This window comes from Lagopus muta, chromosome 4 (assembly GCF_023343835.1).
Source record: "Lagopus muta isolate bLagMut1 chromosome 4, bLagMut1 primary, whole genome shotgun sequence".
In the NCBI taxonomy this organism is placed as follows: domain Eukaryota; kingdom Metazoa; phylum Chordata; class Aves; order Galliformes; family Phasianidae; genus Lagopus; species Lagopus muta.
Genome location: NC_064436.1, coordinates 18,690,984 through 18,717,506, shown reverse-complemented (window position 1 = coordinate 18,717,506; position 26,523 = coordinate 18,690,984). Strand labels below are relative to the sequence as shown.

General features: G+C 49.8%; 1 protein-coding gene and 1 long non-coding RNA gene across 6 annotated transcripts in view; one reads left to right on the top strand and one right to left on the bottom strand.

Moving 5' to 3' along the window:
* Positions 1-17,957, bottom strand: part of LEF1 (lymphoid enhancer binding factor 1) — a 54,191-nt gene extending 36,234 nt beyond the window's left edge. For all 4 annotated transcript variants that reach the window (XM_048942238.1, XM_048942240.1, XM_048942237.1 and 1 more), the window contains exons 1-3: positions 17,695-17,957; positions 17,037-17,100; positions 15,660-15,793 (exon numbers count right to left, since the gene is read on the bottom strand). In XM_048942238.1, the coding sequence (XP_048798195.1) occupies positions 15,660-15,793; positions 17,037-17,100; positions 17,695-17,895 (399 nt within the window). In that variant the 5' untranslated portion in view covers positions 17,896-17,957. The remainder of the gene's footprint in view (positions 1-15,659; positions 15,794-17,036; positions 17,101-17,694) is intronic.
* Positions 819-7,470, top strand: LOC125692118 (uncharacterized). Of its 2 annotated transcripts, none has more exons than XR_007376475.1 (3): positions 819-904; positions 1,333-1,639; positions 2,588-7,470. It is a non-coding gene; the product is annotated as an uncharacterized LOC125692118 (long non-coding RNA). The 2 variants fall into 2 exon arrangements; XR_007376474.1 differs by lacking the exon at positions 819-904 and adding an exon at positions 924-1,155.
* Positions 17,958-26,523: the final 8,566 nt, after the last annotated feature.

The following is a 26,523-nucleotide window of genomic DNA, read 5'->3' as shown; positions in this document are numbered from 1 at the left end:
AAGTCATTCTTAAAAGAAAAAAACAACACCCAACCCACAGCCCGAGCTTTGTGCAGCAGGCACCTAAATCCTCATAAAAAGCCTGTGCTGCACTTTATAACATGGGTAAAAGTCTAAACATCGTAAAAGAGAGCCTGAATTGCCAGACTGCCTGAGCCCCCCGTAAATCACCCCTCCAGATGGTCCTACGGCTGCTCATAGCACCCTGCCTGTGACAAGGGGTCGCTCCGCAGTCCAGCCTCAAGTGAACCTCCAACACTGTGCAAGGATTACGTGGTAGAAGAGGCACTTCTGAAGTTTACCACTGCCCTGTTATTAGGGATAGTTGGATTTTCCTTGCAAGTTACACTCTCTTGCACCTCCAAGAGTGGCAGGGGAAGAGGGTGACAACTGTGTTCTTGTGGGCTAACAGGCCAGCCAAGCACTGAGAGAGCAACACCCTCTCACTGGAAGGTGCCACGGATGATTTTTTAGGTGCAGGATTTCTCAGTTCACCATTTGTATCACTTTGTGTGCTACACCAGAAGCCGACATCGTGAGAAAATCAGGTTCTTCGGCGTGGCATGGAGATACATCTTTTCCTCAGCATCGAGCTTCCCTGCGTTAAGGTGGGGGAAGGAAACTCTGCCTCCTTCACAAAACAAAATCATAAAGAATAAAAGAAAAAAAATACTCTTCTCTTCAGAAAACCCAGGCCAGGTGTTGGGTGCTCTCACCATCAAGCTGAGGCAGGGCTGGCTAATCCGTAGGCTGGCTCGTTAGTGAGATAAAGGATTTCAGGAGGTGTTGTGGGTTGGGGGAGTGTTGGTTGAGTGTGGCTCCTGCAGGAATGCCTGACCTTTCCTGGGGCTTTGATCATGCTGGCTCGCGGCGTGAGATAACGAGCCCTCTGCAGAATCCGGAGGTAATAAAAAAAGCAGCTTTGAGGCCTCGTGTTTTGGCAGTGAAGCGCTTACCTGGGCTGCCAGCACGCTGCCTGATCCCCCTGCCCTGCCAGGGGCTGTGCTGTGCTTCTGGAGGAATTTGAGCAAGGGGTTTCAGCTCTCACCTGGCTTCTCCCAGTTGAAGAGGTGTGCCGTTCTTACTGAAGGCATGCATATGAAGATTCAAAAATGAGCACAGCCACAGAAGCATTAGTATGCAATTAAGCCACAGGTAGGATAATAGAAGGAGAAACTGTGTATCTGAAACAAACGAGATGGTAAAACAAAGGATTGATCTGGAAGGGCTAAGTCATTTCTTTCATCAGTTCCTCTCTGAACATTTAACCTGTACTATAAAAGGACTGCCTTTGCTGAGTTTTTTGTTTGTTTTGTTTTTTGTTTTTCTCAGGGCAGGCAACCTGAACAAGCCAGTATACCATTGGGTCAACAAAGCACAAAACACCTGGGCTCAATGCGCTGAATTGGTGGGTGCTAATTAGCTCAGTCTTTAATGCTTCCCCTAATGAGCCTGTATAAGCACTCTGCATTGGGCTGCTCACCAGGAGAAGTTCTCCTGATCCTCCAGAGCTGCTGCTCTCCTATAGAGGCAGCTGTGCTGCATGCAGGGCTGGCACCTCATACAGGGCTGGTGCTGCATCAGCTCTGCAGTGCTACCTGGCTGCAAACTGACCGGAGTCAAATCCAACAAAACCTGGGTAAGTTACCCCTTACCCGGGGGGGGGAAGCAGTGTACTCAACGATCCTGTCTTCCTTGCAGGGGTTAGCTATGTAGATTTCAGATGCAAATTTTACTTTAGGGCAGGCTTTACGGTATTAGGAGTCTTCTCTTTAGCCTTCTGAAATTTCATATGTATACATGCTGGAGTTCTCTCATCTCTGTTAATTGGGTTTTGTGGAATTTTGAGGCCTGGGGGCCAGAGGGAGGGCTGCTGATTAAAGCACGCCGTGCAGAAGTGGATGCAGTGGTGTTGCACAATAGCAGGAGCAGCTCTGTTCACCCAAACCGCCTTCTGGTGTGCAGCCGGCAGGCTGGAGGAGCTCCTGTTTGCACACTCAGAAGTGCCTTGGCAGAAGGAGGGTGCTGTTCCTTCCAGTCTCTCAGCCCTGCTTTTCCAGTTGTACACATCGGTTCCAGGGAATTTGAGGTGGGTTTGCTGCTGTCTGTTTATTGTGTGGAGTCACTGTCCTGGCCACCAATCTGACTGTGGTCACAAAGAGGGGCAGGGGGAGCCTGCATGCTGACCTACAACCTTCAGCACCATTAAGGAAGAACAAAAGGGTGCTGAGTCTCCCCTTGTCTCCTCTCGCATCCATGCTTGTTGGGATTTGTTAGGCTGCGGATCCGAATCAGTGGGCTTGATGGGTGTGTGTCTGTGTGTCCCCACAGCAGGGCACAGAAGGCTCCCTGCCTCACTCCCAGCTGCATCTCTCCAACACCACATACACACGAGGCTCCAGCCCAAAAGCTTGCTTGCTGCAGCTAAATACAGATATTCACACACCCATTATAAATGCAGTCTAGTTTCATTTTTAACCCACAGGAGGGTGTGGAGGGAGAAGACATCAAAGCATGAACACAGGCTACCCTGGCATTCTGGGCGTGCAATTTTATCTTCCCTTCATTTCCCTCCTTTCCAAACCAGCTGCTGCAACTATCACGATGCTTGCCCTCCGGCCGGCATGCTGGATAACTGGCTTCCAAGGCAGTCATTAATCTCCCCCCATTACCCAGCTGGCACAGGAATTCACTGAGAGAGGAGAGCTGCCTGTGTGCCCTCCCAGTGGCAGCTCCCCAAGCCATCCCCAAGATGGATGCACCGGAGCAACGCTCAAGGAAGCAGGGATGTCACCAAGCACCATCAGAGGATCTTGGATACATGGGATGAATGCAACCTGCCTGTTGGCAACTGCGGAAGAAAGAAGCAGCGTGCATCTCCAGGGAAAGATGGCTGGGATCAGAGCTAAGTTTAGAGAGTTACTTATTCCACAGCAATAGCAGCAGAGAGCAGCCCGATGTATGCAAGCTACGCAAGTGAAAGGGAGATGCACATAAGCCTTCAGCAAGAAAATACAGCTCAGCAGTACTGTGCTTTCATCCAACCATTGGGTTTTGACCCATCTGGGGTGACAGGGCTGAAAGTGCATCAGGAGGTATGTAATTAACTGAGTGCAGACAGGAGCTGCTGCTCCAGCAAAGCCCTGGTGAAATGAAAACAAAGCAGGCTGAGAAAGCATCAATGCACCATCTACTGAAGAAGACAAAGTAATCAGAAACAAGTTTTGTGCCCTTCCTACCTGAAACAGCCATCTCCCTGCCTCCCACTGCTGTGTGGGAATGTTTGAGCATCTGCATCGAAACACAAATAACTTTTTCAGGGTGTTTTCTTGGCGTGTCAGCGAGATGATGCACAACAAACCTGTCATATCCTCTTGGTAACAGTGTTCATTTGCCACTTTTTTGCACAAGAGCATTGTGTATACACACAACACTACACTAACCTGCATTTGATCTGGTGGTAGGACCATAGTTCTCCCACGGCGAGGAAAAACACAGACAAGTTTTTGATCTTCCTTAAAGCAATGCTTATCTCAGTTTTGTTTGTTTTCTGTTTTTTGAGTGCAGGGTAGCGTCTGATGTGCGTGCCACCCACCACTGCTTATCTCGGCAGCGAAGCAACCATTGCAAACCAAAATAACAGCATCTTCCTCTGTGCCTGCCCTTCAAGCAGTGACAGGCATGTTTTGGTATCGCAGACCCCAGAGCGTTAAGCACCAGTCTCGCACCTGCACACTTGCTGAGAAATGAGGGGTCCTTTGTTAAGGCTGGCGGATTACAGGCAAGACGGCTCAAGCAACCCTTTCCTGAGGATCCTCTGGAGGCACCGTCCCCTCTCAGCCCAAGCAAGCCTCCAAAAATGTAATTTTAGAACATCTGCAGAATGAGCACCTACAGCAAGAGTTCAAAGCAATGCCCAGCCAGGAAAATGAGTGTAAAGCATGGGGCATCAGCACGGAGCACTGACTTGCACTCCTGGGGAGACCAGCTGGAGACTAGCAGCCCCTGCAGCTGCCCACAGCTCCTCAACTTCCCAATGCAAGGACTCTGGCAAGGCCGTGAGAAAACACGACCTCCACCATCCCCAAGCACTGCTGGGGCCTCCAGCTGCTGGTCCCTTCCTTGCTATCTGCGGACACTTTCCGGCTCACAAGCTGACACGCGAAGGATAGCAACAACGACCCTGACGAGTCCCAGGGCGACAGAGGGAAGTGGTTTGAGAGGGGTTTGCTGGAGTCTGTGCACCCAACCAGCCCTCAACCACATGTTTAGTCTTGTCCCAATAGCTGTGTCATTGGCAAACAAAGGACTTCAGCTGGCTACTTTCTCATGAGCTTTTAAAGAGGGGCAAAATGGAAAAGAAGCTTTGAGCAGGCAGAGGAAGGAACTCTTGGTTAGCTGGGGAGGAGACAGCCATCAGCTGTCACACCGTCTGTCTGGCAGCAGCCGGCCAGGCAGCCCCACGCAAGCTTTCCGTCCCAAGCACATCCTTCCTGGCAGGGAAGGACGCAGGCCCTCAGGAAGCTGCTGCTTCTCCTGCCACGCTCAGCAGTGGGGGTCCCATAGGGCTCCCGGCGCCTAAAATGTGTGCCAAAAATAGAGCCCAGGAGGTGCTATATTTAGTGGAGCAAGTGGTGACTTAGGAAGGGCCCCTCCAGCAGATGGGCATGGCCTTGTGATGGGTCCTGTTCCCCAGGTGAGGATGCTGTGTTGTACCCAGGGAAACGTGCAGCCATCTCCTCTCAGGGGATTGTGGGGCAGTGAGGTGGAACAGATGTCCCACCTCTGCAAGGAGACTTGGAGAGAAGAGCATCTAATTAAGACCACAGCTCCAGTTAATTGAGCCCAATTCACCTGTGACATGAAGAGCCACAATCCCATCAGCAATAATGGGACTGCATCGGCTTACACCAGTAATTACTCCAGATCAGCAGTATAACAAAGCTAATTCAATACTTCTGCAGGTCCAGCTGCTCAGGCTGCCAGGGGGGTGCTGGAGACAGCCTCCCTTATGCCCAGCCCCAAAAAGCTGGTGATGCAGTGCACACTAGCAATCCCTGCTGAGTTGTACTGCAGGGTGCTGGCAGGTGACTGTGTGCTTGGGGCCATGCTGGATGTGGTAGGGTGTCGCGTGAGCTGCTGGCGTGGGCAGACATGCAAATTGACAGCTGCACAACCCTGCCATCATCGCTACTGCTCCCATGGGGCTAGGACAAGGGGATGGGGATGGGGATGGGAAGCCTGCATGGGGTGTCCTGGGCATATCAAGGACTGGGAATGGCAGGGCAGGCCCTGGCTGCCTCATTCAGGCTGCAGCCCAGAATGTAGCCCAGCACAGCAATTCTTTCCTACCTCCGGCCAAAGAAAACTCAGCTGCCACTGTTGTGAGGAGAGGAGCATTACTGTAGGCCAGTCAAGTTTTGACTGGTCTGATTTCCATAACACACTCTGCAAACATCTGCCTCCTATTGCAGGCTGGGCTGCACTGGGACAGGTCTCTGAGCCAACACATCCCCCAGGGCTCTGTCTGCTCTGGTGAAGACAAGTCACAGATGTGTCTACCAGCAGCCACCACCTGTCCAGGTGCCCTTCCAGGGGTCCCGGCCTGGCTGTCTTCTCCAGAGAGGAACACATACTATGGGGCATCCATAGTGTCCTTTGGTGCATCAGAGTTGCGTCTGTGCTGTTGAATTGCAAGTGCTTCAGTGAGGTGCCCTAAATGAGGAGCGTTACTGCTCTGCTGTTGTTGGGACATTTGGCATGGCCAGGTTGAGAAAGACAAAGGGAGAAAAGCCTCATGCTGAGAAGCACAAGGCCAGCAAGCACATTCCTCTGTGACACTCCATCTCCAGGTTTGAAACAGAGAAGGCAGGCAGCTGGTGCTCGCCACAGTGGCCAGGCAGTGCCCTGCACCCTGGGCAGAAGAAGCCCACAGCTCCATTCGCTCCTTTGTGTCCGCAAAGTGCAAGCATCAAACAAAAACAAGCAAAGCACTCTGCAGGGTTGGCTACAGCACCTTCCGCTTCAGGTTTGGCTGATTGAGCCCTGGCCCCAGGCTTGGCTGAAAGCCTCCTGGTTCATCCTGCTTCAAACCAGCACGTTTCGAAACTTGTGCTTTGCATCCTTCAGGAAGGAAACAAGATCAGAAGGCACCACATGTCTTTTCTGTACAGGATTTCTCATTTTGTCATGACCTTCTGCTCTCTGCTTAGGCATCAGCTGTCCCTACCACAGCTTCTCCCTCAGTCAGCAAGCAGCACGTCCCACACCTGGCATTTCCATTGCCAAGCCACAGACCTGCTTGCACTTTTGCAGCACACATGATGTCCTGCCCAGACAATGTCACCAACCAGTGGGACCAGAAGAAACAGGCTGGCATTGGCGGGACAGCTCCAGCCCCAGCTCAACCCCTGCTGCTGGCAACCCAGGGGACAGCTACTAAAAAAAACAAAGCAATTCTCTTTATTTGACCTCTTTTATCGACACAGGGATGAATGGGATTAGGTATCAAGCTACACATCTTTACATGTTGTTGTTTCTTTTTTTTTGAACTGAGTGAGCATTTATGCTGTGTGGGGCAACTTCCAGCTTACGGAAATCAGATGGAAGGTGTTGGTTTTTCACACTGTGGGCCTCGTCTCTCACACCATATCTCACAGTAACATCTATGCTCATTAATTAACTCTTCTCCTTTCAGTTCGCAATCCTATAAACATCTCTATAGCAGCTGATGTCATTGTTTACACAGAAAAGTGTGACATACATTTCTCTCAGAGCAGCCTGAAGTGAGAAGAGCCAGCAGCAGGTTAGCAAGCAGCTTTCTGAAATCCCCTCAAACCCACAGCAACAGCAGCACCAAGCATCAGCGCCTCCAGCCCAGCACATCTGCTGGTCCCCTGCACTTTGTTTACAGCCACGACATGTCCCTGTCTGATCTGCCGTTCCATGATTGACATCAGTCAGACTTCCCACCTCTGCCAATCAGTGTTCCCAACTAGTTCTGTGTTCTTGGATCTATCCAGACACATATCAGGGCCATGGGGTGTGACGCTCTCCTCCTTGTAGGCAAAGGCTTGAGCCATGTGCTCGATTCAGTCAAGACAGCTAGCATCAAAAATATAATGAATCAGCCAATGATCAAAAAAGATAAATAAGACTGCTCTTTTTTTTTTTCCTATGTTAAAAACATCCCTATACGATTTAAATGCACAGCAAGGCAGGGGGAAGTGGGAACATATCACCATAAGAAAATGCCTTCATTGTTTTTGTTTGAGATTCCACATTTTTCACCAAACATTTAATCAGAAATCACAGTTCATCTTTGAAGGGATTTTTCAGAGCCCTCAGTTCACTGCTGCAGTCTGCAGCGGTTTTGCAGGGAGGGAGAGGCACAGCCTAGCCCCCTGCCTCGGCATTTAGGGGCATGCAGGAGGTGTGTGAGGGTGGGGAGAGCAGCTTGTGCTGAAGGCAAGGCTCCAGGCAACCCTGGAGCAGAGTGATCCAGTCTGAAATGAACTGGCAACCCTAAAACTTTTTGATAAGATAAAAATTCATTGATGTTGGCTCACACTGGGCCCACTTCAGCTCTGCACTTGTCCTCTGTGTTTCCTTGGCATATCTGTTCCTTTCCTCTATCTGCTTTAGCATAACTTTATTTTTCTCTTTTATCTTTAGCTAACTGCACCCAGGGACTGGAGGGATTGATTTTTTGTTTTGACTTATTGTTTGAAGATCTGTAACTCAAAGCAGCTTCTTGTGCCTCTGATGTCTAGGCATGAGCAGTATAAAAGGTGAAGCGTGTCCTATGTACCGAGCTGAGCAGGGATACCATTCTATAATCAGTCATCTGTGTTTTATTTTGCCTTTTTGGGAGGAAAACTATTTTAAGACTTTATAGGCAATAACACTTGAAATAAATATTCCCGTGGCTGATACTATGCACGCCGGTTCTTTCCCTTTTTAATAGACAGTGCGCCATTGCTCACTTGGTGCAAAAAAAGCACCAAGTTCCTAATTAAAGGAGGCCATTATAAATCAGAAGATATTTTGACCATCATGTCACACCCCTGGCAGTCTACTACTGCCAAAACGTTGCCATGCAAATCCGAGAACGCTGTGTTTGGGGATGCGCTGCCGCGAGGCGAAACAAATCCCCTCCGACGAGGGAAGGCAGAGGGAGGGGATGGCGCGCTAACCCGCTCCCATGTGCTCCCTTTGCCCTCAGGGCTGGAGCTGGCTTCTTTTAGGAAATTCTTGCCCTCAGGCTGCGTCCAGCAGGCAGCTCATTAGGACGTGGTGGCCCGGGTTTCTCACGCCGAGGACGTCGCAGAGCTCGCCGCGCACAGCGGTGCTGTTTACGATACCCCCTCTACTCCGCTCCCTGAAGTTGCCCAGCTTGCTGAAATATGGTTACATATGCAAACATTATCTCCCAATTGTAACCTCATTTTCTGCTCTGCTGGACAGCGTGACCAGCATTTGTCATCCCGCCGCCCCCGCCCGCTGCACCGCTCGCACGTCCCTAATTGTCACCGAGATGCAGCGTGCCAGCGGGACGCCAGTGTCCGCTGCTCCCCATCTCCACGCAGTCACTCAGGTAACAAACCCATAATCTCGTCCTGTTTTCATGATGGTTGAATTACACATAATTGTTCCTGCACAGTGATTGATTTCTGCCTGAATAGAGACCTCTGCCTTTTTTCAATGCGAGCGAGTGGCAGCCAAGTCTCTCCATCGAGGAGGAGGCAGCAGCCTTTGAAGAGATCAAAGCCAAGGCCGCGAGCAGTTGTGCGCCCTGGGAATATGGAAAGCCTTTATGCTCTCAACCCCATTTCCAACATCATGTTGGATTGCAGCTGCATTACATTCTGCCAGCATTCTTAATGCTTTTAGTATTGACTCTGACATCACCGATAGCTGTTTTAAAGTAACAAAAGCTGAGGGATGACTTATTTTCACAACTCCGTAATTGGAACATGCAAAGTTAGGGGAAGGCAGCATTTGTTTTCAATCTGAAATACAAAAGAAAGCACAGAAAATTATATAAGTTCCCCAAAATTAAAAACACGTTTTTCATATGGAAAGAACAGAGGGGGCATTTTTATAGCCTAGACCACACAAAATGAACTGATTATGCACATGTTTTTTCAAGCCTAAAGGCTGAAGTAAAAATATGATTGGGTAAGCGAGTCAAATCGGGAAAAAATATTGTGACTCACGGTGCATTTAGTGACTTCTAGCACCTGATGCAAGGCAAAATGCTACAGATGCCCTGGGTGCTGCTTCCCTCTGCAGCTCCTTGTAGTAAACTGACAGCAGTTCGCTTAGCCTAAACCAGGCACAACACGTGGCGAACGAGCATTAAATCCCCATCAGTTATCTGGGAAGATAACCAGCGATCTGGAAGTATAAAGCACTTCATAGCTCCTTCTGAGATTTCCTCTGCTCCAGCCACACAACAGCCGTAACGCTGCCTTAAAGATCACCACAGAGCTATTTTCGGGGGTGCTGGATGCTCCTGCCCTCTATCCCCTCCTCCCCTGCCCTCACAAGTGAGCACAAAGGCAAAAATCTCTATAGCTAGAAAGGCGGCCCCAAGCTTTGATTAAACACACGCCCACACTGTCCAGGGAACACATTTCCAGGGAAGCCTTAAAATGAACCGGTGGGAAGAGAGAGGACAGGGAGGATGGGAGGCAGAGCCAGGGATGCCGCACAGCTGAGCCGCTCCTGTCTGGAGCACTGCTGCTGCTTCAACAAACACTTCTATTCATTCTGAACAGTAGTTTTGAAATACGCTCACTGCCACTACGGCGTGCAGAGTGCTGAGAAGCGAAGAATGTGTAAATAAAGCACGAGCTGTAAAGAATTAAACGTTATAAGCTGTAAAGAATTAGACGTTATGAGCACTCGTGTATTAGCAATAAAAATAATTTCCTCTTAGCTGCATCACTTGCCTTCTGCTGTTCCAGAGCTCCTTTTTCAGTCACCACAGCCCCGTTTCAGAGACGGCAGCAAGGGACTTGCCCTCCTTCCCTGTGGACACCAAGCCAACATCCTTGTCACTACCAGGATCGTTGGTACTGTCTCAAGGATACTTTGGCCATTCCTCAGCACACACACAGCCACACTGAGGCTGAAAGTGGTGGCAAACATAGCAAGCCATCTCTTTACCACAACACAAAAGCTCAATTTTGAACAGCATTAAAAAAGAAGCCTTTCCTATGTTAATCCAACGTGTGTTCGTTTTTTTTTCTGCCCCTCTACTCTTCCTCCATCCCCAGAGAATTACTCCTCCTTCTGCACACCCTGAGAGATCGCTCCTCTGTGGCTTCAATGCCTGCTCTGAGGACAAGAAAATGCCCACAAAGCAGCGCTGAGGAGGAGCATGAGGTGCCAGGGCTGCCAGCTGCCAGGGTGCTAGAACATCCCGCTCCTCTGTCTGTCTGTCCATCCATTCCATCAGGAGTCCCAGGCATGGGCACACAAACACCAACCCCAGCGGGCAATCCATATAGCATCGCAGAGGTTTCTGAAACAGCATCAGAAGTCAGGTCCATGCGATGCTGCAACCCTGCCTCTCAGTATCAAGCCATTACTGGGATGAAAAAGTACTTTTCACTATAATTGCTGCTTATTTTCCTGGATGCTGAAGGAGCTCAGAAGCTGGAGGAGCACAGGATGGACAGCAGCTTCCCAGGGGAGGGAGTGCGCTGTGCTCATTATCTGGTCCCATTTGTGCTGGATTTCTAACAGAGGGACTGAGAAAGAAGTAAAAGTCCACATCACGGTGCTGGGAGCAAGCAGACTGCATCCCTGTGTGGCAATAAATATGAGACACAGAAGAGGGGGAAGATACTGGTGCTGCTGGAGTGGCCGGGAATAGAAAGGGAAAAGATCAAAATGTGCTTTTTGACAAAAGGTTTTTACACTCTTTTTTTTTAAGTTCCTCCCTGCTTTTTCTTAAAAACTTCATCAGAATTCTCTGGTCCTTTATGGCAAGACAGTGTACAAAACAGCCAAGCCAGCACTGCCAGGAACTTCCTTCTTATCAGCATTGCTTTTAATCAGATAGAGGTGTTGAGAACTTCTCTTAGTCCCTACTCCGCATACATTCCAGTTTTTACTTTCTCAGACTTCTGGTTAGTTTTCATGAGAGCAAGACAAGACAAAGAAGCACCACCACAAAAACATATCTTTAGAGAGGAGCTGTCATCCAGATGGGTTCCCAAAGGATGCTCAGGAGCTGTGTATTTTGCTCCCACCTCTGCCATCACCTCCTGAACATTTCTCATCAGGCTCCCTGTTTCCAGACAAGTCCTCCTAGCCTGTGGCCCTATTTCATGCTGGGGGACCAGGTGGACATCTCCCCTCCATCTGCCTACAGCTTACCAGCCCACAGCCATTCCCACGGGTCATGTCCTCAAGCTCAACTCAGCGCCAGGTAATTATCCAAAGAACTTACCTATTTCATGCTTAATTGCACAGGCACATACTTTTGCTCCACCCTCAGCCCAGCCACAGCCTAGCAACTTGCACTACCCCCAGGCTCACATCCCAGCCTCAAGCAGCCCAGCCCTGCGGTGTGAAGTCACCCAACAGTGACACAGAGGCAAGGAACAGGTGACAGGGGACAGCTCAAAGCCAGCCCACAGAACCTGTGTGTTAAGGGCTTCATGACTAGAAATCGTTGCCTCCGGAGCAAGAATGCAAGTCTGGCCCTGGAAAACACTTTGTCCAGAAGACATCAGGATGAAAAGTTCTTTAAGCAAAATGGGATATTTTGGACATTGAACACAACTATTTGACAAACAAGATGTGTTTACCTGCAGCTATGCAGCTGGACCTGGAGGAGAAGCTCCACAAAACCTCTGTGTAACCCCACTCCCCTCAAAAACCCAAACACAAGAGTCATCGAACCAGCTTTGACTAAGCCAGATTTCCTGATGCAATGATACTTCTCAATCTACCCAATTAGTCTGCAAAATTCTCACTTACACACATCCCTAGAAACAAAACAAAACAAAGAAAAAATTACAGGCTTCGGAGTAAGAGGAGACACTTTTTGTACAAGCTGTTTTGGGAGATCCTTTCATTAACAAGGTTCTGATTCACACAGCATTTCATAGAATCATGGAATTGTTTAAGTTGGGAAGGACCCTTAAATGTCATCTACGCCAACTCCTCTGCAATGAACAGGGGCACCTACAGCCAGATCAAGCTGACCAGCTCTCCCAGAATGCCTTCATATTCCTTACTCCAAAGTATGACGCCATCTGCCACAGGTCACTCTGATAAGGAGTGTAGTTTGCTGCCAGCCTAAGAACACTGTCAGACTGGCGGAGGAGCTGCCTAACAAATTGGCATTTTTTTGCAGCTATTATGAGTTTTCCTCATGGAGATTTACATCTCAAGCAGGGTCTCGATGCCTTAGAAATATTCTCAAAATAACAGAAAGAGGAAAAGAAATCACAACAAAACCACAAACTTAAGAGCTAAGCTTTTTTTGTGTTTCTTTCATTTTTTCTCGTTAAATCCATTACAGCCTCCTCTTCTTCCTATTCCATGGGTATTGAAGATACTGAATAAAGTGTGTGGGAAAGAGAGGGATTTGGATAACAATTTTTCCAAACCCAACTTGATCCATTCCAACTCACTTGTCAGGTTAAATGCCAGCAGCACACAGCAGAGAGCCAGGCAGCTGGAACAGCACTGATGTAACTCAGTGTTACAATGTCACAGGACAGCAAAACCAAAAGCTTCCCTTCCCAGGGCAGGGAAACTGCTCTTCCCATCTATGCTGAGCACGAGCATCACCCGACCTGATGTGCTGTCGGACAGGGCATCCCACAGCCAGACTTTTAGTAGGCAGACTTTTAGCAGGCATTTAGTACCTGGCAAGAGGGTAGCAGTGCACCACCTGAACACACCTCCACCATTAGATGCAGCTTATCTGCATTTTAGCACAACTGCAGGGGAAATAAATTCTCACCAGGCATGGCATTCATTTGAAAAATACTGATGCGTCTAATTTTGTGCTCCAAATTGCAACTTTTTTAATGGTGGATTTACGCAAGATTTGGACACTGTCCTTCACAGTGTTCGGTATGATGTTCTATTTCAGCTTTGAGAGGAAAAGAATGTTGAAATAAAAATTTTCCACACTGACTGACATGGTTCAGTGAGAATGGTGAGGACAGGTTGATGGTTGAAGTGAATTACCTTAGTGGTATTTTTCAACTTTAATGATCCTACGATTCAAAGAAAGATCAAAACACGAAGATAAGCTAAAACTGTGGAGAGATGCGGTCACAAAAAGAGGCAGTTTTGAAACACAGAAAGAAGCAGAAAATAGTGGACATAGAGTCTCAAGGCTGCTCCCAAGCAGGTGATGCCACAGGGAGCATGAACCAGAAGCACATTCCACAGGACACCTTGCTGAAGTGCGCTGCTCTCCATCCCAGAGGCACCAAAATCAGCTGCTGGAGATCACTGCGTGCCCACTGCTCCAGTCCCACTGCCCATCTGACAAAGATCCCATTACAGCCATGTCACTTTACACCTGCAGTGCCTGCTGACCAAGGTCCTCCTCCAACATCACCTACACTCACAGACACACAGAGAAAACAGATGAACAGTGAGGACACCCTCCAGCTCCATCATCGTGCACTTCTGCATGAGTGGTTGGGTACTTCTGAAGATGACATACCAAGATACCCAGAACCCAACTCCCCATAGCAGACAGCAGGGATAGACTCCTCTGGAGCAGCTCTGACCGTGTTTCTTCCCTTTTGTGGGGACGATCCCTGGCCGATCAGCAAAGCTGGCACGCGCATTAGCTCCCTACTGTACTTTTCGTTCAGCCCCAAAGATTGAATGAATACGTTTTTATTTAAGTGCTCAATCACTTTCTTGCTGAGAGGACAGATTCCTTTGAAGTGGGAAACCCAAGCTAAATAAACACATCCACAAGATCCAAGTCTCAAAATAGAAGCCGTTGGCTTGCTAGATTAAGTTATTCTGAATGCAATTTTCTTAAGTGAATCCAATGCCTCGGAAGGGCCGGAGTGACAGGGATGCTAATCCCCGGCTGTGGGATGGGGACAGCATGCAAAGCAGCTGTGCCAGGGCCAGCGAGATGGGACCCAGACTGACAGTGGGGTAGAAACAGCAATTCGATGCACTTGAGATGCAAAATCTTCATATCCCCAGCGGAGCATGCTCCTGCACATGTCTGAGAGACACGGCTTAAAAAAACAAAAAGAAGGTGCATGCCTCTAACAGGACTTCAGAAATGTTACAGCAGCAGTAAAATGCTTCTGTGTGGGTTATTTCTCCTCAAGGAGCTCTCCCTACTTATCAGCAGAAGTGAAGCATGCAGAGGAGTGGGGCTTCAGTGCCTGCAGCCACACAGCACCATGAGGATCTGGAAAAACTTTTGGTGCCTGAAGCTGCAGACACCCGGGCTGCCTTCTCGAGTACTGTCCTCCCTGGTACCTGAGGCCCACAGTGAACTGTTCATCTTGATGTTTTTTTTCTGGACCAGAATTAAGAGGAGGTGCAGCACCACAAGAAGAATAATGACATTTCAGTTCTAAATCACACGAAAACAAAAGCGGCAGCCTCTTCTCTGACAGGTTGCTCCATACTAGCTCCTAGGTGTACAGAAGATGGAGACTGAAGACACATCCATGACACTACAACTCCAGCTCTGGGTACGTGCAATGGGTGGGGTTTGTGATCACGTCTCGGCTGAAGTCACATGCATGCAGCGCCCGCCTCTGGAGTGAGGCATGGGGGAATACTGCCCTTCCCCATTGCCCACTCGACATTAGATAGGTTGACTTATTGCATCAGGCTGGCAAGGATAAGGCACACTCCCTGCCCTTCCAAGAGCTGGGGAAGGGATGGGAAAAAAATTGTAATTTTTTTGTTTCCTGCTCCACTCTAATATAACTTCCACAATTGATAGGTAGACAATATAACCATCATTGTTACAATATTGTCTTCCCATCACCCTCTACACATACTCAGTGGAATTTACTACCCAAAACTATAAAGACACTAAGATCCATCCCTAAAGGTATTTCCTATCCAAAAATGAAAGTGTGATAAGATCCATCCGCAAAGGCACCTACAGCACCGTGAGCAGAGGGACCGTCCCAGAGCTAGCAGCGGCTGCCCCAATCCCCAGTGTGATGCTGCGTGCCGTGGGGAGGGAGCCGATCCCGAGCGCTGCTCCCCGATGCACAAAGCCTTTTTGCATGGAGCAACCGATGGCGGGCATCAATGTCAATCAGCAGCCGGCGATACCGTATCTGGCGGCAAAAAGCGGAGCGAGCCTTTTCATCTCGCTGACAGGCAGCTTGAGCAGCCCTGCTGCAGCCCTCGAGACTCCTCAACAAACAAAGAGTTAACGCCAGAAAATTCACATCTGTCCTCGCGACTACAAAGACGGCATTTACATCACCCCACCGCACATTATCCCGCAGTGTAAAGCAGGACTCCCCTGGCCCCGCTACGAGCGCTGCGGTTCGTCACGGGGTTCGGCTCTTCCACCGGGACCGCGACCGACACTGCCACAGCCCGAACGCACGCTGCGGCCACACGCTGTGGGACCGACGGAGGAACCCCGAAAAGTCTTCGGGGAGAGAACTCACTGTTCTGGGGATGGGTGGCGACAGAGATCCGTTAGGCATGTACGGGTCGTTGTTCATATTTGGCATCATGATATACCCCGAGTAACCAGAGTACGATGGTCCCTTGCTGTACAAGCCGCCGTCAGGATGCTTTCCTACGGAAGAGGAGACAATGAGGGTGTTATTCCCCACGCGTGCACCTCAGAGCACTTAAACAGGTACTGTGCGTTCACGGAAACATTCTGCCTGAGAACATTCCCTTGCTTATGGCAATTATTTCTGGCAGAAAGCAGTCCCAGCAATTTGTAACCACATTTTTTTGAAGAAGAGTTAATTCTTAAAGGAGTCACTGCACTTTGTGAGGGGCCAATGCAACACACCCTCAGAGCAATTCATTTATTTCGCCAGTCCCCTCCAGAGTAGGCAGAAACACCAGCACTGACATCGTGTTCCTCAAGCAGCAGTTTTCCCCCACGTCGCACATCCCTCCAGGATGCTGGGCTGGGAAGCATTGCCAGCATGGCTTCCCCCCATCACTGCTAGGAGGGGAGGGAGAAGATGGTGAGAACAAGGGGCAATCACCCCCTCCTCTCCTAACCGGGAGCACAAGGCAGGGCTGGCACAGGGCAAACCCAGGGCCAAGGCTGCTGAACAGCCTCGGGGAGGGAGAGCCTAGGGGGGGAGGTGATGTTGTGGGGAAATTGCTTGGCTCCGGGTCCTGCAAAGGGACAGGTTTGGGCAGCAAGACCGCCTGCAGGTGAGTTTTTCAGAGGATGCAAAAGGAGAAAGAGCTGCGCAGAGCTGATCTTCCCTCACGGCCATAAGCACAGATATTGCAGCTGTTCGGCTGTGCAGTGCCCAGTTCTGTGAGGAACCACAGGGTCCCGGCAGGCATTGGGGCTGAGCTGCGTCCCACTCTTGTGGAGGTGATGACCTCCTTCAGCCCGTGATCATAACCACTGCACATTAAGCACAGCCTTTGTCCTTCACAGCACTCGTTCTTTGTACACATGCCCGGCTCTCTAAGCAATATTCCACAAACTTTGTTATTTCTTTGGCCACAACAAACCACTGGTGTGTTACAGAGAGCAGGAGAGCTGCTCGGATGGAGGCTTAGGGGCTTAAGGGGCACCGTGCGTTAGCGGGAAATCACACTGCTCCCCAACACAGCTGGCTGCGCTGTGTCAAAGCCAACATCCTAAAAACAGTGATTTCTTCAGCGAGGATCCATGTGGCCTCCCTATCAGTCTTTTTTTCGACAACCATTTGGTCACTGGAGATAAACGCTCAGCGCATCCACCTCCTCCCCCAGCGCTCCCCCATCCCCAACAGACACTGAATTCAGACACGGACTGCAGCCCGAAGGTGGGAGCAGCACACGGGACACGCGGTTCTCACCTTCCTCGGGGTGCTCCCTGCCCTTGTCATGATAGGAATCCTGTGCTGGAGTCTGCCTGGAAACCTGGCCGCGGGGAATCCGGCACCGGAGAGGAGGAAGGAAAAGAGGAGAAGTCACTGTGCGGGTGTTCGCTGCGCCCGTCCGCCTCAAAAGACGGGACAGTGACGGCGCGGAGCAGCACCACTGGTTCCACCGGGCAGAGCGCAGCCCGAGGGGCGGCGTGCGGGAACGCGTCGAGCTCCGGCGGCCGAAACGCCCAATGGGTACCAAAATGCAAAAGGAAAATAAGGTTGCCCTCGTTACTGCATATTTGGGAGGGGGGGAGGAGGAGAGAGAAAAATATATATATATATAAAAATAATTAAAATATTAACAAAAAAAAAAAAAAAAAAAAAGGGAAAACAGGCAGGAACACCGACAAGCGGCTCTCTCCGAAGTTGTTTTAGCGTCGTGGATTTCTTCCCGACAGTTCAATGTGAACCCCTCCAAGAGCCCACGGCCCGTGGGGGTGCGGGGCAGCGCTGGGGCCGCCGCCCGCCCCACGGGACTCGCGCCGCGCCGAGCCCGGCCGGGCCGAGGGGGCCTTTGCCGGGGCCCGGCCACCACCGCGGTGCTCGGCCGCCCCTCCCCGTTCCTCGTTGCCCCCCGGCCCCTCACCTCGGCGCCGGGCGCGATCTCGGACTCGTTGACCAGCGAGGACTTGATGTCGGCCAGGTCGCCCTCCTCCTCGGGGTGGCTGATCTCGGCGAAGATCTTCTCTTTCTGGGGGTCCCCTTCGTCCTTGAAGGGGATCATCTCGTCGGTGGCGCAGAGCTCCGGGTCCCCCCCGCCGCCCCCGGCCCCCGGCAGCTGCGGCATCCTCGCGGCAGCGCGGCGTCTGCTGCGGCCGCCGGCCCGCCGCGGGAAGGGAGCGGGAGGAGCGGCGGGGGAGGAGGCGAGGGAGGAGGCGAGAGAGGAGGAGGAGGAGAGAAGAAGGGGAAAAAAAATAAATAAATAAATTAAAAAAACCCCGCGAAGTCCTCGCCAAGTTGCTGCCTCCGCGCTCGGCGCCCGCCGCGGGGGGAACGGAGTAGGGAGGCCGCGGGGCTGCGCGGGACGAACCGAACCCCCCCGCCCCAGCCGTCGGGGAGGGGCGGGGGCGGCGGAGATGAAAGGCGCCACCGCCGTGAGTGACACCGGGGGGCGGTGGGATGGGGGCAGCGGGGGGGTGGGGGGGGGAGCAGGAAGGGGGCCGGGCCGGGCCGGGCCCCGGGAAAGTTTGCCGAGACGGCCGCCGTGCGGGTACGCTCGTGCGGAGCCGGGAGCGCTGCGGGAGCGGTGCCCCTCTCCGCCCCGTTGGGAGCGAACACGCGTTGGAAAGATTTTGTCGATAACCAAAAAATTAAAGAAAAATTCCAAACAAAAGCATCCGACGCGCTCACTTGGGAAACATCGGAGCGACGCCACTCGTTGTGTTCGGTGCGGGGCATCCTGCGGACCACCGCTCCCCGCCATTCCGGCCCCGTCGCCGGGGCGCACCGTGCCCAGCCCGTACCTCGTCCGTGCACTCCGTTGGCCGCGAGGCCTCCGCACCGCTTCCCCCGGACGGTTCCGTAAGGAATAGGGCTGAGGACGGGAGAAGGTAGCGGGGCACGGCGGGAGGGACGAGCGAGAATAGAATGAAACGGACGAGGAAAGCGGGAACAGAAAGACGGGGACGGGATGAGCCACCCCGAGCACCGCACGGCGCTCCGCGGGCGTTCCTCCGGGACAGCACTGCAAGACCTGCCCGGTCCTTCTGCACATCAGCGGGTTTTGAGCATCCTGTTTTTTATACGCACGCAGAATTGCGTTATAGCAGGATGTCGTGAGGTTTCGGTTGTTTTTTTTTTCTTCTTTTTTTCCATTTTTGCACACCTTTTAGTTTCGTTTGGCCGTTTCAGCAATTGGGATGTATAATAATAATTTTTTTTTAACGATTATTTTACGATCATTTTGTTTTGCAGCCCCGACGGCCGGCCCCGCTCTACCCCAGCCCTACTGCCGGGGAAGGAAGGGAGACATAAGCACACAACCCACGATCCCCACTCGCAGCCCCCCCGGTTGCGTGCGGAGCGGCGCCCCCTATATAGGAGAGGGCGGGAGCGGGGCGGGGCGGCGGCGCTTTGATGTCCCGCCGGCGGCCCCTTTCATCCCCCCCCCGCCGGTCCCCCCGGGCCCTTTGTGCGCCTAAATTTGGCAGGAGCATGGAGGCGCGCCAGGGCGCCCACGTGTGCGCCGAGCTCCCAGCTGAGCCGGCCCCGGGTTTTCTTCCGGGTAAGGAGACAGCGGGGGAGATCAAAGAGTTTGGGGAGCCGAAGCCGAAATGTGCATGGAAATAGAGGGAAATCATCGCCGTCGTCGTAATAAAAATAATACCCAAAAAAATCCTGACGCCTGGACGCGTGCCAGCCCGGAGCTACGGGGGAGAGCGGCGCGCGTGGTGGGGAGGGAGAGGAGGGATGGAGCGGGTTTTCTCCGAGAGGAAAAAAAAATAAAATCTCCCATTTTATAAAGGCTGTCGGAGTTCTTCTCCAGAGGAAATTTAATAAATAAATAAATAAATAAAGGAGAGAAAGAAGGGGAAAAAAAAAAAAAAGAAAGAAAGAAAGAAAAAGCCCACCCTTTTGTTTCAAAGCGCCGCGCAGCCGAGCGGCTCCGCCCGACGGCGCGTCCCAGCGCTGCCGCCCTCGGCCCGGCCCCAGTGGAGCGCTGCCCCCGCGGCCTCGGGGCGTTGAGAGGCGGAGGTGTCCAGCCCTCCCCCCCCCCCTTTCTGTTTCTCCCGTAACCCCTTTGCAAGGTGATGCGACTGAGCAATCTCGAGTAGAAATCGAAATCCATGGGCTGACCTCCCAAACGCCTCCTGCCGGGAATAAAGGAGGAGCGTGGGTGGTTGGGGCGCTGAGCAAAGCACCCTTTCTCCTCTGCCATACCAGTCAGGTGGTCCCAAACCGGGATTGGGAAGACGAAGCTCTGGGATGCTGTTCTCTCTGTTCCACAGCATTATTTGTGCCACAGATAGGTGCTTTGAGTGGAGTAGAAGACAAATAGGGAGCAACATCTGCCGGACTGGGAAGCTCCGTGGTGCTGGTTCTTTCTGAAAGGTGGGCTGGTTTGTAATGCCATCCTGTTGGGGGTTTATTGCAGCTCTATCAGAGAGCAACCTGTGTTCCTCATTTAGAGCTACTTGGATAGAGATTGCATGTAATAGGTATTAGGATATTAGGATTTTTGCTTTTTAATTTACACATCCAGCTTTCCAGTTCTGGGTTGCCATTAATGTTCTTACTCAGAATTACCATGTTTAAGGAGTGAGGTTTTCTTTCCTGTGCTACAACAGGGGCTTTGTGAGATTTGAGCAGACAAATCCAACCAGTGTGTTTTTGCTGTAAGAACTTATGTTTAGATGAAGGCATCGCTAGCGCAGCTCTCGCAAACATGTTTGATTATCTTATTTTGAGATTAAAGGGTTAGCAGTTTAGGAGCTGCTTTCCTAAAGCATCCTAAAATGCAGGGGAAACACACGGTGTATGGGAAAAAGTGGTGACACAAAGTAGCTTGCTAACGAGCCCTCACCTCGTTGAGCATGCGATGATGGGATGATTTCCGATGACTCATCAGATCAGATAATGCGCAGTGTGCGGAGGGATGAAAGGGGTGGCCAGGATGGGAGTGGAGCCTGTGCCTTGTGCTGCAGGGACAGGCAGACAGGAGCATGGCTGCTCGCTGCCCCCAGCAGGGATTTCTGCTCTGGGATGTTCAAAGGGAGCACCGCATCCCTGAGGGCCTGTGGAAACCAGAACTTCAGTAGTTCTGTTGGATACTGCGCTTAGAAGAGATGCTGGCCAAAGGAAAGACTTTTAATTGCAGAGTAGCAGTTTTGCGCATTTATATCAACACTTCCTGCTTTCATAGGGGCAGAAATTCTTCTCCTGAATAACTAACTGTTACACCTGCCCAGGACTGATGATATTTTCCCCATTGCAGAGAGCCAGGATGCACAGCGTTGGTGGACGTGCAAAGCCCTGGCCGCCTCCTGCCAATGCCCCCAGAGCCCCATGGCACAGAGCTGACCCTACAAAAGGGCTCCTGCTGGTGGTTTTATGCACACATCGTTGGAAGCCTCAGGCTGAAAATGTTAATTTCTATTGGTGCTTGCTGGAACAGAGTATAATTAATAGTCACAGCCCTGCTAGGTGATTTGTGGAGGAGTCATCCTTACACAAAAACCCTTGGCCTGGCTGTAGCAAGACCTACTTTGGAATTCAACCTCACCCAATTAACATATTCTGCCAAATATATCATTAATGAGCAGAGCAGACCGCACTGGTGCTTTCTTTTAGATGAACTGACTGTTCCTTTTCTGCACACCCACTGCACCTGGTGGCCTCTGCCTTGTTCTTAATGACTGGAGCTCCCTGTGCCCATCCCACGCTGCCAGCAGGATGTGGGAGCTGCAGAGAAGGCCCCTTGAAGGAGGTGGGAGGGCAGGAGAATCGGCAGCAGCTCCCTAGCAGCAGCTGTGCACCATTGGCACAGGACATGAGAGGCTGCTCCTGGCTCACTGAAGCAGTTCAGTGATGCAGTGAATGTGCAAGATGCCTGCTTGATTTTTCTGAGTGCCCTGACCTCTCTCTGACCACGTCCCCACCATACATGCAGCTAGATGGGGAGGCTGAGCCAGGGGAACACATTTTCCTTCTTGCCAAGGAAGCTGCTTGAGGTAGATATTGTTTTCAAGTGTCAGCTCCCGCTGCCCTGGGACACAACAGACATCAATTTGCCTGGCTGAGGTACTGCACAGTAAAAGCTGTGTAGCAGTCAGCTGCAGCAGCATTCACTAGATGAGCACCAGAAGAATGCAATGAGGATTTTGCAGGCCAAAAGCAGGAGTAATTGCAGAACTTGCATGCCTGGGTAAGCCTCCATCAGCAGCAACAGCCCTTCCTTCCTGCCCAGCGAGGCTTTCCAACAAATGAGGGACGCCAGCTAATAAGGCTCTCCTGGGCTAAAAGACTTTAATAACTTTTACTAATTTCAGTACCTTTTCATGCAACGTGTAATTAAATTATGAGGCTCCTTGCCATAGAATGTTATGGAGGACTGAGTTATAAATGGATTCTGAAAAGGATTAGACAAATTCATTTTGGCTATGAAACACGGCCGTTCAGGTACAACCTCCAGCTCAAAAAGTCCCGAAACCTCCAATTGCAGGAAGTCCGTACTGGCACCAGGAAGATAACGCAGCAGAAAGCAGAATGGAAAAACCAAAACTGTGGAAACTGGCCCAAACACTTGCTGTTACGTAGAAGTCAGATATCTGCAATCTGATCCAACTTAAAATGAGTTTAAATGCATGAATCAGGAGGATCACCTTTTTTTTCCCTTCCAAATTTGAATTTATAGCATGCCATCAGTCACTAGCCTCAAACCATAACCAAGATTAATACCAGCTGATGTGTGCATGCCACTACTATGTTGATAGTGAAATAAAACTTTCTCTGGTTAATTTGCCTCTCCCGCAAGGAATTCAGTCTTTCAGACCTCCCTCTCAGCCAAGACCACCTTTAATAACATTTATTTATGTTTGCTGGTCATGAAGCATCTAAATAGCATTTCATACAAAAACCTTTATAAAAGAACAGAAATGTTGCATGGTATTTATATTTATGTAAAGGTAACACTGGCATTCAGACAAGTTGTGGCTTGGTATCATATGTTAACAAAAGATCATCCATAAAATGTTCACCATAACAAAAGCAATATTCAATAACTAGGAATATTATTTTTAAGTGGGGTTTAAGTTCATTTTCAGTTGAATTTCAGTAAACTTTTATGGTTTCCCTCAAATGAAAGCAAACACCTTGTTGTGTTGAACTGCCTTTTTTTTCCTCAGCAAACTCCACATTTAGCCCTGATACAGGCAGAGGATTCACCAGATTATTTTGCATTAGAGGAGTACTATCTTTAGTGAGAAAAATTAAAACAAAGGGGCTGCAGGCCAAAGTGCCAGAGCCTGGAGAAGCTGTAGATTAAGCTATATATTAATTACTGGATTCCCTGCTGGGAGCTATGAGCAGTTAATTCTTTAATTTTATGCTGTGTTTTTAAGGTAGTTTGAGGTTCTCAACAACCTCACGCATCAAGAGGTTTTGAACATAGACACTGAAACAGGATGTTAGGAGCTGTTATGAGTGTGTTAGAAATGATCTCTGGCAGCCTATGGAGGCAGACCAACGGGAAGCATGAGAAGAGGCTTTAAGGGTTGGTTAGGTAAGCTGCTTTATGCAAAAGATTTGGGGAAGTCAGGCAGCAGTTGGCTCCTAGGTGGTCCCACCAGGCAAAAGCATGTGTGTTGCCTAGCTCCCAGGAAAGACGAGGGAAAGAAAGGAGATAAAATCCTTGAAGGCAGCTCCCAGGCAATCCCAGGGCTGAAAAAGCTAGCTAGATCTGTCTGGAATTGTTTCAGCTCTGGCAGTGCAGCTTCGTAGAGGCTTAGTCCTAGGCCTGACCAGAGACATGACACAGGCTTCACAATGTCCTCTAGGGCATTTTTCTCCTTGTGCTAGATGGACTGTGGGCACAGGCCCTTCTGCCTGAAAAGTTATGTGCAATAGCAGGATGGGCTGAAAATTGCCCCAAGGTTGATTACTATCTTCTGGTCTTATATTTATGGGACTGGGGCATGACACCAGCAAAGAAAACAACAGTGTTGATCAAGACCTACAAGTGTTTGATGTCAGTTGTTCCACAGAAAAACAGAGAAAAAACAGCCAAAGGAGGCCATTTACTCATTCCTAATCTCTAGGCCTCCAGCATAGGAGAGAATGAAAGAGTTTCTAGGTGCACGCTTCCAGCAGTCCTGGCAGCAGTTGTTTAAAATTCATCCTTGCCATCTGGCTTGTATTGTGTCACAAACAGGACTAGACACAGCCGTGGTGCAGAGGGATCTTCCAGATGAAGGAAGGGCTGCCACTTGTGCCTGTGTTGGTGCTGCAGTGCACAGCACTTGTCTGAAGGGCTTTGGAGGTGAGATATGAAAGTGTTGAAGTAGACACCAACTTCAGTATCTGTTAGTCATTATGCACATACTGAGCCTTGATGGCTTGGCAGTGGGAACACTGAGGGTTCATGATAGTCACTAATAGTAAATATATATGTTTTATTTTAATTCTTAAGTGTTGCTTATTTTCTATTAGCTCATGTAGAGGGCAAGGGAAGCCTGGTGATGACCTCGGTGTGCTTGCTCAGAGCACCCACTCAGAACATTCATTTCACCTATATAATGCAATACAATGTGCAGTACCACTTGAGTTTTGGGGACAGCAGATGTCTTCATCTCAATAGTACTGCCAAGTTGCGAAGCTGTGAGTGACTTTCCTGTGGGGAAGATTCCAACCTTCTCCACAGGAAGGGAAAAGAACACGAGTTTCCATTTATGAAAGCAACTTGTGCTGCCTGGTGGGGATATGTGATGAACCATTCTTACTACAATAAATGGGTTACCAAGAGCGGTGGTCAGGCAGGACATGGCTCTGAGCAACCTGATTGTGCTGTAGATGTCCCTGCTCGTTGCAGGGGATTTGGACTAGATGGCCTTTAATGATCCAACTCAAACGATTCTGTGATTCTATGTTTCCACTTAACCTAGAGGGTTTCTGGCCTGTTTAATGATGGTGAGTTAAGCCTGGCCATTCAGACATGCTAATGTACAGGGAAAGTTTTATTGGCAGGAATTTTGCAGGTATTCTAATGTCTTTCACTTAATGCACACGCACAGACTGTAAGGACAGCTCTCTAAGTTTGTAGGGCATGTTGAAGTCAGTGCTTAAGCCAGATGAAACCATTAGAAGAACACAGAGATGCGCACTCAACTTTGCAAGCCCAGCTCCTGTCTCAGAACCCCACCTGACCCCTCCTGTTTCAATGCCCCACCACTGCTGACTGTAGTGCAGATATACATTCCCTGCAGTACGGCAGGAGGGAGAAGAGGCTTTGCTGATGCTCCTCAGGAAGAGCAGGGCAGACGTCTCCAAAAAGCTGAAGAAGCCTCACAGCAGATTGCGTACCCTAGAGACCTTCTTCTTTTCAACTGCATAATATCTGGTTCCAGGACCTTCACCAGCAGTGATGGTCGTGGAGCAGTGCAGGCAGAAAAGCTGCAAGTCATTTGGAGATCAAAATATAACAATTGTCAGCAAGATGTCACATGGAAGCACCAGGAATATTCAATGACTGCACCCCTGTTAGTGATCAGCCTCATTTTAGAGCTGATGTTGGGAACCTGCTTTGGCAGGGGGGTTGGACTCAATGATCTCTGGAGGTCCCTTCCAACCCCTACAGTTCTGTGATTCTGTGATTCTGTGATTTCCCCAGTATACAGGAAAATCTTACTGACTCCTGTGATGGTAGCAAGTTTGGAAATCATTTGACATGGGAAGTGTCCAGATGTATCTTCTCCATCAAGCTCATGTCCTTTCTTGTGTGTTGTAACAAAAATATTTTTTCAGCAAGATTTTGGAACAAGATTTATTTTTAGTTTCTTTTAAGCCAATTTGGATCCAGAAATGAACAAAAAAGCCTCCAAACCCCAAACGAAACAGCACGACTGAACAAAGGGGCTCTTGTTTATAAACTTCAATTTTAAGGGCTTGTTGCACATTCTTCTGAAACAGTTTTTCATCTTTCACTCGCACAGTCCAATTTTTTAAATACTAACCTATTCAAGAAGCAAGTACTTTCCACTGCTATTTTGAGCATCTATTCAGTGCCATCTCCAATTCCCACAAGCTGAACATACAACTCTCCCATGCATTGATCCTCTTCGATAATATTTCCGAAGCAAAAAATAAAACAGTTCCAATGTGTCAAGGAACAAAGTTAAAGAGGCTGAGCTGAATCTGTCCCATGATCTGTCAGCTGCCAAGCCTTCATCGCTTAATGAACCTCACCTCATGTTTCTGCCACTTTGCAGCACAAGAACAGGTCTCTGTTTCAGAAAAAACAACCCAGAAACAACAGCAACAAAAAAATCCCTCTCCCCTGCACCCCCCCAATTTCCCTTTGAATCTAGACAGAGTCTAGCCAGGAGAAAAATTTTCTCTGCACTTCTACCTTAATATTTCTGTCTGCATTGCTTTGCTGTTCTCTGCCGCCAAAGCTAAGTGTTTGCTGAATTAAATAAACCATGCAGCGTTGACAGAGCTTGTGAATGCTGCCATTGTCACGAGAATCCATTCGCCGCCTCGACCCCAAATCCTAGTGCCAATTTTGTACGTATTGGTGCGGTGCTGAGCGAACATGAATTGATCATGTTTATGAGGCTAAGAAGTTCTACAAAAAGTAATTTTGCAGGCTGTTTTTGTCACTGTACGCCAAAACTTCAGGTCTGGTTTGGTCTGGTTTGGAATCAGTTCTGTCTGTCAGGAGAGGTTTTTACATTACAAAATGCTCAGTGAATTAGAACCA